Here is a 14,395-nt window from a genome sequence, read left to right on the forward strand (position 1 = left end):
AAAAAAATAATAAAGTATTCAAAAATGCCGATCTTGATGCTTTGAATACTTTCAAGTGCATAGGAGGGGTTTGTGATCTTATAGATATCCCCAATCCCTCCATAAAGAGTACCTGTGCTGCCTATTACTGTCACAAGGGATGTTTACATTCCTTGTGACAGCAATAAAACTGATAAACAAAAAAAAGGTGTAAAAATAAAATTTTTAAATGTACATAATATCGGCTATCGGTCTGAGAGGTGGCCAAAATATCGGTATCGAAAAAACGATATTGGTCGATCTCTTCCTTATCTACAAACTTTTTCTGGATCAGTTACTCAAAATGTATTGAAGAAAATGTATCGGCTCGACAGACAGCCTTTTCAGAGGCAGTTCAGCAATGGCGGCCCCTATATTTTCCTTGTAACAAATTACTGTTGAGCTATTGACCGGTTGCTTTTCTAATGTAAACTGGCCAGCAAAGAAATACAGGGTCTCCCACTGCAGATCTTCTGAAGGTGGCTGTTGAACTTACCCTCTGGATTGTGTATTTTGAGACATTGAAGTGAAACAAGAATATACCTCAAAGTCAAAGTTTGAAGCTTCAGCTGACAGCCAAATAACTAGAATTTTCAATGGCAGGCTGCATAGGTTTTAATTATTATTAAGGTACAGTGGACCAGTTTATCTTTGCTCTCTGCACAGTGATGCCCCGTACACACGGTCGGATTTTCCGATGGAAAATGTCCGATCGGAGCGTGTTGTCGGAAATTCCGACCGTGTGTGGGCTCCATCGGACATTTTCCATCGGATTTTCCGACACACAAAGTTGGAGAGCAGGAGATAAAATTTTCCGACAACAAAATCCGTTGTCGGAAATTCCGATCGTGTGTACACAAATCCGAAGGACAAAGTGCCACGCATGCTCAGAATAAATAAAGAGATGAAAGCTATTGGCCACTGCCCCGTTTATAGTCCCGACGTACGTGTTTTACGTCACCGCGTTTAGAACGATCTTATTTTCCGACAACTTTGTGTGACCGTGTGTATGCAAGACAAGTTTGAGCCAACATCCGTCGGAAAAAATCCTAGGATTTTGTTGTCGGAATGTCCGAACAAAGTCCGACCATGTGTACGGGGCATAATTCTGTTATGTAGCTGATTGCAGGAGTTCTTCCAAAGTTGCTGGAAATGTGTTTATCTGTAAACTTGTCAATAAGCTGACTGACATTCCACCTTTCCATGCACTGTGATCAGTTCTGCCCCCTCATCCTTACTGTAGCTATGAGTTGTGTTTCTTTTGAACACAAAACGGTTAAACTGTTATGAATTTAACAGGAACAGATTTTCAGTATTAAATAATTAACTTTCTTCATAGTCTCTAATGTGCAGAGTCTGCTGTGTAGCTGAGGACACAGTCATATACAGACATGAGGGATTCTTCAGGCCTTGTCACATCTGTCACTTGTCCTTTACACCCAGCTGGTGGATGAACTTTAGTATGTTTGCATTTGAAAAAGTGTGATGTAAGCGTAGTGCAGTGACTGATTTACATCTTCTTGGGTAAAATTAAAAAATTTAGGGTCAGCAGCTCATCAAAGCTGTTATTGTCATTTTTAGCAAATGCCGGCGAGGTAAAGTACACCAGTCCTATAAATAAAATGTACAGAGAAGTGCTTAAAATCTACTTTCTGAAGTCTACAAGTGTGCAATGGGACTGTTAAAAACCCAGGCAGCTTTAATCTGCAAACTTTGGCCTCCAAATTGGAAGGGAATAGAGAAACAAAAATTTTTTTTAAATGTGTTTTTTTGTTTTAAAGCAGGATGTGGGGTGAGGGTGGATCGGAAACCTGAGCAGCATAAAAAAAAATCCTTTGTACTTACCTGTCTGGTAAGCAATGCTCTAAAATATCACTCTCTTGAAGAGCTTGTGGTGAATAAGCAAAACTGGTGCCCAACCTGTGGCGCTGGCTGTAGACATTAAAGCGGTAGTAAACCCGCTGACTTTTTTTTTCTTCCCCTACACCTGTAAGGGAAAAGGCATAATGAGCTAGTATGCACAGTATACTAGCTCATTATGAGATACTTACCTTAGAACGAGGCGCCGGCATCTCACCCGGTCCACGCCGAGGGAGCTGACATTTCCCCATGGCGTGTCTTCTGGGTATCGCGGCTCCGGCGCTGTGAGTGGCTGGAGCCGCGATGTCGTCACTTCTTCGCATGAGCGTGGGAGACTTCTTTCCGGCAAGGTCCGGCATCTGCCGGGCTTATAGCCGGGAACCCCCTGTGCGCATGCGTCGCTGCAGTCAGCGGCTCATTGCGAGGGGAATATCTCCTAAACCGTACAGGTTTAGGAGATATTTTTTTTACCTACAGGTAAGCCTCTTTATAGGCTTACCTGTAGGTAAAAGTTTAAAATATAGGTATACAACCGCTTTAATCGTTGTGTCCCTATTGCCCTCGTACAGTAGTGATTTCTAGCAACCTCCGTGTAATATGTCTCCAACAACTCCTGTAACCTGTTCAGTCTCTTGTATCATGTCTGCAATCTCTTACAATCTCCTGTATTATGTCCACAGTTTCTGACCATCTCTTGTATTATGCCTTTAGGCCTCTTTCACACTGGGGCGGTGGGGGCGTCGGCGGTAAAACAGCGCTATTTTTAGCGCTGTTTTACCGTCGTTTTTTGCAGCTGTATTCGGCCGCTAGCGGTGCGGTTTTAACCCCCGCTGGCGGGCGAAAAAGGGTTAAAACCGCTCGCATAGCCGGGTATTGCCGCGCTGCCCCATTGATTTCAATGGGCAGGAGCGGTGAATACGCCGCTCCTTCACCACTCCAAAGATGCGGCTTGCAGGAGTTTTTTTCTTCTGCCAGCGCACCGCTTCAGTGTGAAAGGCCTCGGGCTTTCACACTGAACAAACAGCAGCAGCTGTTTTGGGTCGGTTTGCAGGCGGTATTTTTAGCGCAATAACGCCTGCAAACCGCCCCAGTGTGAAAGGGGTCGTCTTAGTCTTTGACTACATCCTGTTGTGTGTCTGCTTTCTCTGATATCGAGCATTCACTGAATTTTATTATGCAGCCTAATATCACTGATATCAGTGGCTGCACTTGAGGCCCCCCATATCAAGAAAGTCAACCACCACTGACTGCTGTGTCAAGTAGCCTGGCCTCTGCTGACCGCTATAGTTCCTCCGCAGGGTGGATGTAAAAAAAAAAATCACAATTTTTATTTAACTCTGATTTTTTTTTTTTTTTATCAAATTTAATTTAATAGATTTTTATTCCAAAAGAATTTTATCTAATGATAGTTTTCTATTTAAGATACATTAATAATTTAGTTTTTTTTAGCATGAAATGGAGCCTAGTTATGTAGCATGAGGCTGTATATTCTGCAATATTTACATTTTTGGTAAACTCATTCAGTGAATCCAAGCTCTGCAAGCTGAGATAACATGCACTGCATTGATGCATTTACACAATTTCACAGTAACCATGAGATGAAACAAAATTCAGGAATATTCCTTTATCTATGTACACTACAAACTGTATGATTGAATCAGTTCTGATATCTCTGTTTTACTAACCTGGCAGCTTATTATTCAAAATAGGAAAATTTCATTTTGTTCACAGATATTAAAGATTTCAACTACCAGCAAGAATAAGTCCTTACATTTGAAGTGCACCTGTTATTTCAGATCCTCCATTGCAGCGCCTGTTAGCGGGCATCCACTCACCTGCTGCCTCCATGTCCCTCACCTTGTTGTGTCACTGCCACATCACCAGCCGTCCCATTAAAGTGAATCGGACTGTCGGTGAGTCAACAGCAGATCCGAGGAGGAGCCGCTGCGGGACAGAAATGACAGTTGCTCTTTAAAAATTATGATTTAAATCGACTTGATTTAAATAAAATCCACCTTGTTCTTCCTGCTGACCTCTATTCACATCGGGACACCATAGCAACATACCAGGAGGAACCACAGTGGGCAGATGGGGGCAGACACACTTTTCCCCACACCTAGAAGTTGAATAGTATTGGCACAGAAAGTACTTCAACAGACTTTTTTTAGTAGCACTGAGAAAGAGAGAGAGACTGCTTCACATGTGAAAAGGAGGCTAGAGCTCCACCTGCTGGATGCAATATTTTATATTTATGTGTCTATAGAAAAGTAAAAATATTTGTAACAATATTCTATTTAGTCCCGACTATAACAAAGAAAATCTATGCAAAAGAACTATACATTCCCAATACATTGTCCCTTATAGACAAGGCACAAAGGACTTCACGCCTATACAGTGTGGTCACATACGGCAAAACATGTTACATGCATTAGTGTGTTACGGTGCCATTCCTTTTCAATTACATCCCAGCCCACTAAGACAGTGCATTGTAACACACTGCAATACATGTAGTGGTGCGTTTTTTTTTTTGGGGGGGGGGGGGGGGGGGATGCTGGTCTGTTTTAATACGTTGTCAGCCTATTCAAATGAATGCATATCAACATGCAACATAAAGTGTGTTAGGCCTCATGCACACCGGGTGTGTAGCCCCTCTGCATGAGCTTCCAGGGCTTTCGTGCAGATAGAAGACACAAGTGCATTGTCTAGCCCTGCTGCTCACAGTAGCTAAGGCTGGACAGTGCACCAAGTGGTAAGATTGTTTAGGGTATTCGTTCCTGGGTGCAAACTGCCCGAAAATTAGTACTACTCGGTGCACTGTCCAGTCGCATCAACTTTCAGGCACTTGTAGAGTTTTACAGGCTGCAGGCAGCAGGGTTGGATGGTCGCTTGTGCTTTCATCTTGCATGAAATCTCATGCACAGGGGTGAATGCCCAGCAGCACTCCAGTATGAATAGGGCTCTGCCTTGGTGGTTGCCTTTTAAATCCTAATTCACTGTGCTAATCCTTTTATTATGGTTCATAAGGTGGAAGGAATCCTTTTGTGTGAAGGTATTTTTGGCTTAGATTGTTTTATCTGTATTTGTAGAGACTCTGTCGCCACTTTTTAATTTTAAGCCCAGGTTCACACTGAGCTGCGGGAAGGAAGCCGTGCGAGTTCAGCTTCACTCCTGAATGTCAGTCCTGATTTCGGACGCGATTTTAGAGACATCTGTGCAGGTTTCTGCACAGATGTCAATGTAAATTGCAGCCCGAAATCAAATGCAAATGCAGCGTCGCACCGATTAGGGCGATGCCATTGCAGATGCCATGTCAAATCGGCGGCTTCCTTCCCGCAGCTCAGTGTGAACCTGGGCTAAATGACTTTTCTTTACAGTAAAAATAATATCTACTTGTGGCCCATTTGTTTTTCTTATACTAATCTACCTTGTTACAATTACAAGCAGTACAAAATTGATAGGAATCTGAATCCACCCAGCCCCCCGGCCACCATGCTTATAAATTGTTCCTCGTAAAGCTACCTTCAACAGAGGTTCAGTGTGAGCTGTAAATAAACGATATGACTGCAGTGTTAGCAGGAATAGCAATTACAGAAATGGAAAGCTGTGCCTGGGACTTTTAGGGCTCATTTAGATGGGGAAATGGGTACCTGTGTTCAGAGATGTTAAATGCCAACTCTGGATGTAGCAGCATTGTGTGTCCGATACAAGTTAGCTGATTAGCTGCAGCAAAAAAGCCCTAACCCCATGTAACTGAATGAGCGGTTACATGCAAACTAGTGGTGCACCAAAATTAAAGTTCTGGCTTGAAAACCGAAAATTCAGGCTGCACTTGGCCAAAAACTGAAATGGACAGATAAAAAAAAATGCGTATGTGTGTGTGTGTGTATATATATTATAAATTTTTTTCAATACAAATGAATATGAATTGATAGGCTGCTTTCACACTGAGCAGCTTTTAAAGCACTTTTGCGTTTAAAAAAGCTCAAGAAAAACGCATCCCTTAAAATTCTATGAATGTCTTCACACTGGTCTGTTGCACTTCCATTGTGTGTTAAAATTCCTGCCTGCCGCATTTTTGGTTTTCATTTGGTCAGTTAACAAAATTGCCCTAAAAACGAACCTCACCATTGAACACACTGCAAAAATGCACCAGTGTTGCGTTTTTTGATGCAGTTTTTGAGTCGCATGAAAAACACACTGTAAACGTGGCAAAAACGCATATATATTTTTTGCTATGGATCAGTGTGAAAGTAGCCATAATTTTCGGCAGCCATTATCTGCAATTTTCTTTTTCCATCGGCAAAATGGCAAAACGCTGATACAGTAACTCCATTTTCGGGTGATAATTTTAGACGGCCGATATATCGGTGCATCCTTAAAGGGGTTGTAAACCCTTGTGTTTTTTCACTTATGCACTAAGGTGAAAAAACACCTGGCAGTCACTGGCCCCCCAGCCCCCCATTTTACTTACCTGAGCCCCTTCATCTCCTTGGCGGGGACGCACTGTCCTTCTCTCCACAGGGTCACGGCTCTTGATTGGATAGATTGATAGCAGCGCAGCCATTGGCTCCCACTGCTGTCAGTCAAATCCAATGACGCTTGGGGCAGGGCCGAGTCTGGCATTCGTGTCTGTTGATGCAAATGCTGGACTCGGGGGAGCGCTTCTCCTAGGGGGTTATCTGATTCAGGGAGGAGCCACAAGAGCCGCCGAGAGACCCCAGAAGAGGATGTTCGGGGCCACTCTGTGTAAAACAAGCTGCACAGTGGAGGTAAGTATATGTTTATTTTAAAAAAATTAAAAATAATCCTTTATAATCGCTTTAATGCAAACAGCAGGGATGCCTGCCATTGATATGTTGGGGTGGCCGCACACTGCTGTTTGCACATACTGTGTGCAAGGGAATGTTACTCAGCAAGAATTCGGGTCTGCATAGAGCCTTCGCTGGCGGTTGCCCGTGTGAATCCAGCCTTATCTGCAGATTCAGTGGTTCCTGTGTCTTCACAGTGGACAGTGGCAGTAGTCACTCCCCTGCCAGCCTCACATCCACTCCACTATGACAGGTGATTCAAAGGTATTGATCTGGTTCTCGGACAGCTTGCTGCAGCCAGTCCTGACAGCTCTTGTCTATATCAAAATTGGTCAGGATAGTCTAATAAAGACGTATGAATGTAAAGTGTAGAAATTGGGCCAACTCCTAAGGAATATATGGTGAAGCAGCCGACACAACAATCTGACCGTTGTAAATGTACAAAATGATAATAAAGTGTGGCGCTAACGAACAATAAAACACATGTTATTAATCAGGTAACAGTGATATCTATAAAGGAGTATCAGATCCTAAGGTGTGTACTTATTATATTAGTGATAATTTTTTTGCAAAACATCCCAAAGAAATCAAAGTAAAAAAAGGATAAAATATAGAGAATATCTAACAGCAGTGAATGCTTGGGTGTGCGAAAACATATAAGGATAGTGAATACTATGTTACAACCTATATATCAATTGAGTATGAGTATTATACATAGGATAACATATTCCAAAAACAAGTGCAATAATATAATTGTACGGAGTATCACAGTGTACTGTGTGTATAGCTCGGCAAAGATAGTGTTCATCAGGGCAAAAGCCAAAAAGTGAGCGTAAAAGTCCCTAAAAAGGGTAAATATGTGTAAAAACTGGAAGTCTATTAATTAGATGGGTGGAGTGCTCATAGTTAACCCCACAACCGTCTGCAAACAAGCAATCTTCATGTAAAATGTATAGAGGCTGTTTTGGAGGGATCCTTAAATACGGGTGGATTCTTCATTCATGCAGATGGTCTCAACATAGAGAAAGAAAAGCAAAAGGATGCCCTTACCAGACAAGGTGGACTCACAGGCCCTTGGCGGTGAGTCAAGCGAGCTTGTACCGTCAAGCGGTATGGGGCGGCAATCCGTGTGGTAGTCTTGTATGGGATCTCGTCAGATGTCATCGGATGGTGTGCCAAATCGGGATCGGGGGCCTCCAGGGTTCTGCTTCGGTCACCGAGTGATCGTTTCTTCAGTGGTCCATCACATGAACGAGTAAACAGGCTGAAGCCTTTGTAGGCGAAACGCGTCGGGTTTCTATGAATATACTCTACCATCACCTACTACGCTGTTTTACACAATTTTTTTATACTTTTTATATTGCTTTGTCATTTTGAGCCGAGTTTTTACTGCCCTTTTTTGTAACTTTTTGGAAATTACTCTTCAATAAAACGCTACAACGTTTTTAAAAAAGGATTTACACTATGTGGAAGTTTTTTTCCTCTGTTTACTCGTTCATGTGATGGACCACTGAGGAAACGATCACTCGGTGACCGAAGCAGAACCCTGGAGGCCCCTGATCCCGATTTGGCACACCATCCGATGACATCTGACGAGATCCCATACAAGACTACCACACGGATTGCCGCCCCATACCGCTTGACGGTACAAGCTCGCTTGACTCACCGCCAAGGGCCTGTGAGTCCACCTTGTCTGGTAAGGGCATCCTTTTGCTTTTCTTTCTCTATGTTGAGACCATCTGCATGAATGAAGAATCCACCCGTATTTAAGGATCCCTCCAAAACAGCCTCTATACATTTTACATGAAGATTGCTTGTTTGCAGACGGTTGTGGGGTTAACTATGAGCACTCCACCCATCTAATTAATAGACTTCTAGTTTTTACACATATTTACCCTTTTTAGGGACTTTTACGCTCACTTTTTGGCTTTTGCCCTGATGAACACTATCTTTGCCGAGCTATACACACAGTACACTGTGATACTCCGTACACCTATATTATTGCACTTGTTTTTGGAATATGTTATCCTATGTATAATACTCATACTCAATTGATATATAGGTTGTAACATAGTATTCACTATCCTTATATGTTTTCGCACACCCAAGCATTCACTGCTTTTAGATATTCTCTATATTTTATCCTTTTTTTACTTTGATTTCTTTGGGATGTTTTGCAAAAAAATTATCACTAATAAAATAAGTACACACCTTAGGATCTGATACTCCTTTATAGATATCACTGTTACCTGATTAATAACATGTGTTTTATTGTTCGTTAGCGCCACACTTTATTATCATAGTCTAATAAGGACACCACATTTAACCGAAGCTAGCTTGCTGCCCCAAGCAGTCCTGTTGCACATACAAGGCTTGTGTACACTAGAAATAGAGGATCTTGTCTTGGCACACTGCAGTGCATGGTAAAGGCAGCAAAGTAAAAAGAAAATGATGTACTGCAGTATGGGTTAAAAATAGAGTTACTGTGCAATACAGTTAAAAATGCATGCAGGTTTTCTAATCATTAACACTGATTGGTAAAGTTAGTCATTGTTTCTATAAAGGAGCACAGTTCAGTGAAAAGCTAATAAAGGGCTGAGGTTAGTTAGCTCTTTACGGGTCCTTTCACACAGACTTTGTCTTCTCTGCTCTGTTCAGCATGAGGATCCATGAACTGATCGCCTGCTGAATAGGAACAGAAAGGGACAAGTGTCTTTATCTGTCATGTTTGGGTCCAGAAAAATGAAAGGATGCACACTTTTTTCCATTTTTGTGTTTTTTTTTATATATATATATTTTCCCCGGCGTAAATGTATGGACAGAACTCACTGACATATGTTGTGGTCCAGTCTGGATCCATCTGAAAAGCTGACAGACGGCTTCAGACTGAAGACTTGTGAATGTCCCTGTCCTAGTGAGGGAAATGAGAGAGAAGATCGCAGGTGTCACTCAAACGTTCTCCTCGGACGAATCAAGGAAAAAATTCTCATCTGATAACGTTTGGAATGTCATCTTTTGATTGCAGGCTGGGCAAAGTGCTAATTCAACTTTACTGTGAATTTTCATTATAATTTAACTAAAAACACCAGAAATAGCTAACTGAACATTATTCAAAACACTATGAAGCAAACACGTTCAGAAGAAAGGGAAATTCCCTAAACCTGGAAGTGGGGACTTTTTCTGATGACACTTGGCTGTTGGAGTTAATGGACAAGTTGTAAATGACGCCCCCCTCCGGGATCATTGTACTAAATGTGTATTCAGCAAACCTAAATCAGACTTTGTTTTTACGTGCTGAGCAGCCTGCGATCTGGTTTAAGCCAGAGATTTCTTGTCCGACTCACTGAGCTGCTATTGCCTGTAAAAGATGTCTGACGAGAAAAATATATGTTTAATGATGTGTAATGTTTTCAGGATACAGGTATCCGTGTCTATGTCCATGGAAATTTTATGGTTCATTTGTCACATTTTTTTTTTTTTTTGTACTTCCCATGTCCTCCTACGTGTTCCATTTTAGTGCTCATACACCCTACAGCGCTGTAAAGTAATGTAAATAGAAAGTTCAGTTATAGCGCCGTGTTGTGTTATGTGGAGGTAATTGAGAAGTGCTAATTCACATTAGAGCTGCACGATTCTGCGCAAAATGAGAATCACCATTTTCTTGCTTAGAATAAAAAGATCACGATTCTCGTGACGTAAAATCTTTCACATTATACAAAAAAAAAAATGGGCTAGGTTTTTTTTTTTTAATTCATTAAAGTAATTTTTTCCAAAAAAATAATCTTTGAAAGTGTGACATAAAATATCGCAACAACCACCATTTTATTCTCTAGGGTGTCTACTAAAATATATATATAATGTTTGGGGGTTCTAAGTAATTTTCTAGCAAAAAAAAAAAGTTTTTAACTTGAAACCAACAAATGTCAGAAAAAGGTTTAGAGTTTAAGTGGTTAAACTTTTTTCACTTACACTGAAGTCTATTCCATAGACAAATTGTTACAATGTTTATACTTAAAGTGGGGTTCCACCCAAAAAAAAAAACTACATGAAAAATTCTAAAAAAAAATACAAAAAAAAATTTGGATATTTTTTTTTTTTTTTTTACTCACCTCTAAATGCCTGTTGCTAGGGGGTCCCTCGTAGTCTGCCTCTTCCAGTGCCTGGGCTGGTGACATCACTTCCATCTTGGCACAGGAAGGGCTCAGCTCTGCTCCATCCCTCCTGTCAATCATCTGGGACCCATTACAGGTCCCAGGTGACTGAGCGGCCAATCACGGCGCGCGGCGCCGCTTGCGCATGCGCAGTGGGTGTCAGGCTGTGAAGCCACAGCCCGGCGCCCACAGTTGCAATGCCGGCGCTGCTGAACGGAGGGGGAGACGAGCGGAGCTTCGATCCCCCGCATCGCTGGACCCCGGGACAGGTAAGTGTCCAATTAATAGTCAGCAGCTGCAGTATTTGTAGCTGCTGACTTTTAATTTTTTTTTTTTTTTTTTTGACTGGCCCTCCTCTTTAAGTTCCACTGTTAGGCTACTTTCACACTGGGGTGTGCGGGCGCCGGCGGTACAGCGGCGCTAAATATAGCACCATGCTAGCGGGGCGGTTTTAACCCCCCGCTAGCGGCCGAAAAAGGGTTAAAACCACCCACAAAGCGCCGCTGCAGCAGCGCTTTGCGGGCGGGTTTGCAGCGCTGCCCCATTGTTTTCAATGGGGAGGGGCGCTTTAGGAGCAGTAAATACACCGCTCCTAATGCGCTCCAAAGATGCGGCTTGCAGGACTTTTTATGACCGCCCTGCAAGTGCACGGCTCCATGTGAAAGCCCTCGGGGCATTGAGCAGCTTTTCGGGGCGCTTTGCAGGTGCTATTTTTAGCACTTTAGCGCCTCAGTGTGAAAGGAGCCAAAAAGACTGTTTTGATTCTTGGCAGCCTGCCCAGTTTTTCTCTTCCTTTCTTTTGATGGCTTCAGAAGAGCAGAGAGAATTCTTTGCATAGAAAGAATTGTGAAACACTTTAGTCAAGATCGTGATAACGATTCTTGACGATTAATTGTGCAGCTCTAATTCACATCATATAACAACATAATGCAGCTTTTTAAATTGCAAGTAGAATTATTGTAGTATTGTTTTTTTTGTTTTTTTTTGTTTTTTTTTGGGGGGGGGGGTGTTAGTTGTTGTTTTATATGTCTATTTTTCATTATGCATACATTAAATGTGATGTGTATTGATTTGTGTAAGTGTGGCTAGTCTGAGGCTGGATGGACGCTGCTCCGTGTACATGCAGCACACATGGTTACATTGGCACATGTGTGGGTGTTTAATGGGCATGTAGAGCTTTTCTTTTGCGGGTCATAAACGGCTCAAATTTTGTCAGATTCCTGCTGTATTAGCTGAAATTAGAGTCATGGGTGGCCTTATTGGTACCACCCTGTTAGAAAACCTACAATCCTAAAGGCTGAAGCTGGCCATACACTGTGCAAGTTTCAGCCAGTTCCTTAATCAGTTGAGACTCGCTACATGGTTGTCCCTGTCGCCACCCTCCCACCCAACGTCCTTTGATTGAAGACAGAAAATTGCTGGTGCTGGCTGTCAGAAATACAATAGCCACATCAAGAGACTTGTCTTTTCATGCTGTAACCTGGGGGCTAAAATAGCAGTCTAGGGTGTGTTGAACACTTTGCCGTATATATATTTTAATATGGTCGCTTGTATTTTAAAAGTATATTTGTATCTTTTCTCCTCTCACCCACAGTGAAACGCTGGTGTCATTTGTGTCAGACTTTGATCTGTCGGCTCATCCTCCTCAGACTTATTCTGTTTATTTCTTCTCTTTCAGCCCGAAAGTTCACAGACAAGCATGAATGGATAGCAGTTGAAAATGGGATTGGAACTGTGGGAATCAGCAAATTTGCCCAGGTACTGATTTGTTTGGAATGTGATCTTTGAAATCTGCCAGATAACTGTAGCGGAATCTTATCTGGGTCATTGGATGGACTTTGTCTTTTTTAACACAATTTTATATTTGTGGCGATGTCTTGATCAGTTAATAGGAACAAACGAGTAGTTGTATAGAAATGATATAGATTTTTTTACTTCACTTATGGGGGGATAGACTTGTTACCTTTTGTTCATATAATTATAAAAAAAAATAAAAAACTAAGTTAGGCTAAAAATCACACATAATGTTCAGCTGCCGGAGTGGTGAACTGCTGTGGTTTCCTCTCTGGCAGCTGTTCTTTGTGGCTGCGGTAGGGGGCAGTGTGCAAAATGTTCACTTCATTCATGGCAATGTATAGTGCTGCACTGCTGTACAGTTCCATGTGATTCGGCACAGTGTGCTGCGATTAAATGCACGTCTACATTTTATTGCAGAACAGTTGGGATCTGACTGTATCACTATGTCTAAGCCTCTGATACAATATTTCAGTTCTATTTAATGCACTTCATACACATCATCAGTTTCTCAGTGGGCATCTAGGCACCCAGGGGCATCTGCAGAGACTGGTTTTCCATAGATATAGCAAATGTAGTCTCGCCCTTCTGTAATCAGATATAGGTTTAGGTAAAATATCAGCTAATGAATTGAAGTACTCACAGGTTGAAAAATGATCATGGGATGTCTGAGCTTTACAGAACCCCACGACCTATTTAAAGCATATACAGTGTAAAGTTCAGGCTTCCTATCAGGGGAAAGTTGAGAATCGTTCATGGCCTCTGGAGACAATTTTTTTTATTTATCCAGAATTGTATAGTGTTGGATATTTATAAGATGGAAATTACACCTTTTAAGGCTCTAAGGACTTGTACCTGTGAGTCTTTTGCACTAAGCTTGCCCTGCTGGAGTTCTTCTGTGTTCAGACAGCATGCATTCCGGGCTGTACATCCACACCCACATAACAGTCAAATTGGGGACAGGGGGCTGTGCCAACACAGGTGTGCGCATGTGCATTCTTGCATGGGCATACACGGGCGCACACTATAATAAACGTTTACATAGGACTAGTAGGGATAACTGTTTACCATTCTGTGCACCTACTACAGACAGTTGATGCCCAAGGGCCATATAACAAATACAAAAGGTCTGTATGTGGCCCATGGCTGCTGGTAGGGAACAAGGGGACTAAATATTATAATATAATAATATAATGTTCAGCTACTAATTATTTGATGCGCCACTGTTCAGCTACTGTTTATTTACCGGTAATGCGTTTTCTGCTAGTAGCTTCTTCTAGTTTCTTACTGATATGTTGTATTTTTTTTTTTTTTTCCCTCTAGGAGGCATTAGGCGATGTGGTTTACTGTAGTCTTCCAGAGATTGGGACCAAGTTGAATAAGCTAGGTAAGGCTTGCATGGTTATACTTATGTGGAAATTGTCTCCAACCTTTTTATCCACTTCCCCCGGGTAGATGTCATATGACGTCATTTACTTTGAGTGAAGATATCTGGATGATGCCTGCAGCTACAAGCATCATCCAGATATCTATTTTTTATTTTTTATTTTTTTTAGCCGGTGATTCCCTACATTGTAAAAGCCATCATCCCTGGCCATCTCTATGACCGTCAGAGGCCAAAAGAGACGTCATAACTTCACTACTGGCGCAGGCAGATGTAAACACTGACGTTTTATTTTTCTAATTGATTTTTTTCTCGGAAACCTGAGATCGACTTTTTTTTTTTTCTCGGGCTTTCCAGCATAGAGGAGAGATGTGGGGACT

General features: G+C 41.9%; 1 protein-coding gene across 1 annotated transcript in view; it reads left to right on the forward strand.

Moving 5' to 3' along the window:
- The window catches only part of GCSH (glycine cleavage system protein H), a 34,081-nt gene that overhangs the window by 5,903 nt on the left and 13,783 nt on the right, over nucleotides 1–14,395 (forward strand). The window contains exons 2-3 of the mRNA XM_073605506.1: nucleotides 12,516–12,595; nucleotides 13,955–14,018. Of these exons, the coding sequence (XP_073461607.1) occupies nucleotides 12,516–12,595; nucleotides 13,955–14,018 (144 nt within the window). The remainder of the gene's footprint in view (nucleotides 1–12,515; nucleotides 12,596–13,954; nucleotides 14,019–14,395) is intronic.

This window comes from Aquarana catesbeiana, linkage group LG11 (assembly GCF_042186555.1).
Source record: "Aquarana catesbeiana isolate 2022-GZ linkage group LG11, ASM4218655v1, whole genome shotgun sequence".
In the NCBI taxonomy this organism is placed as follows: Eukaryota; Metazoa; Chordata; class Amphibia; order Anura; family Ranidae; genus Aquarana; species Aquarana catesbeiana.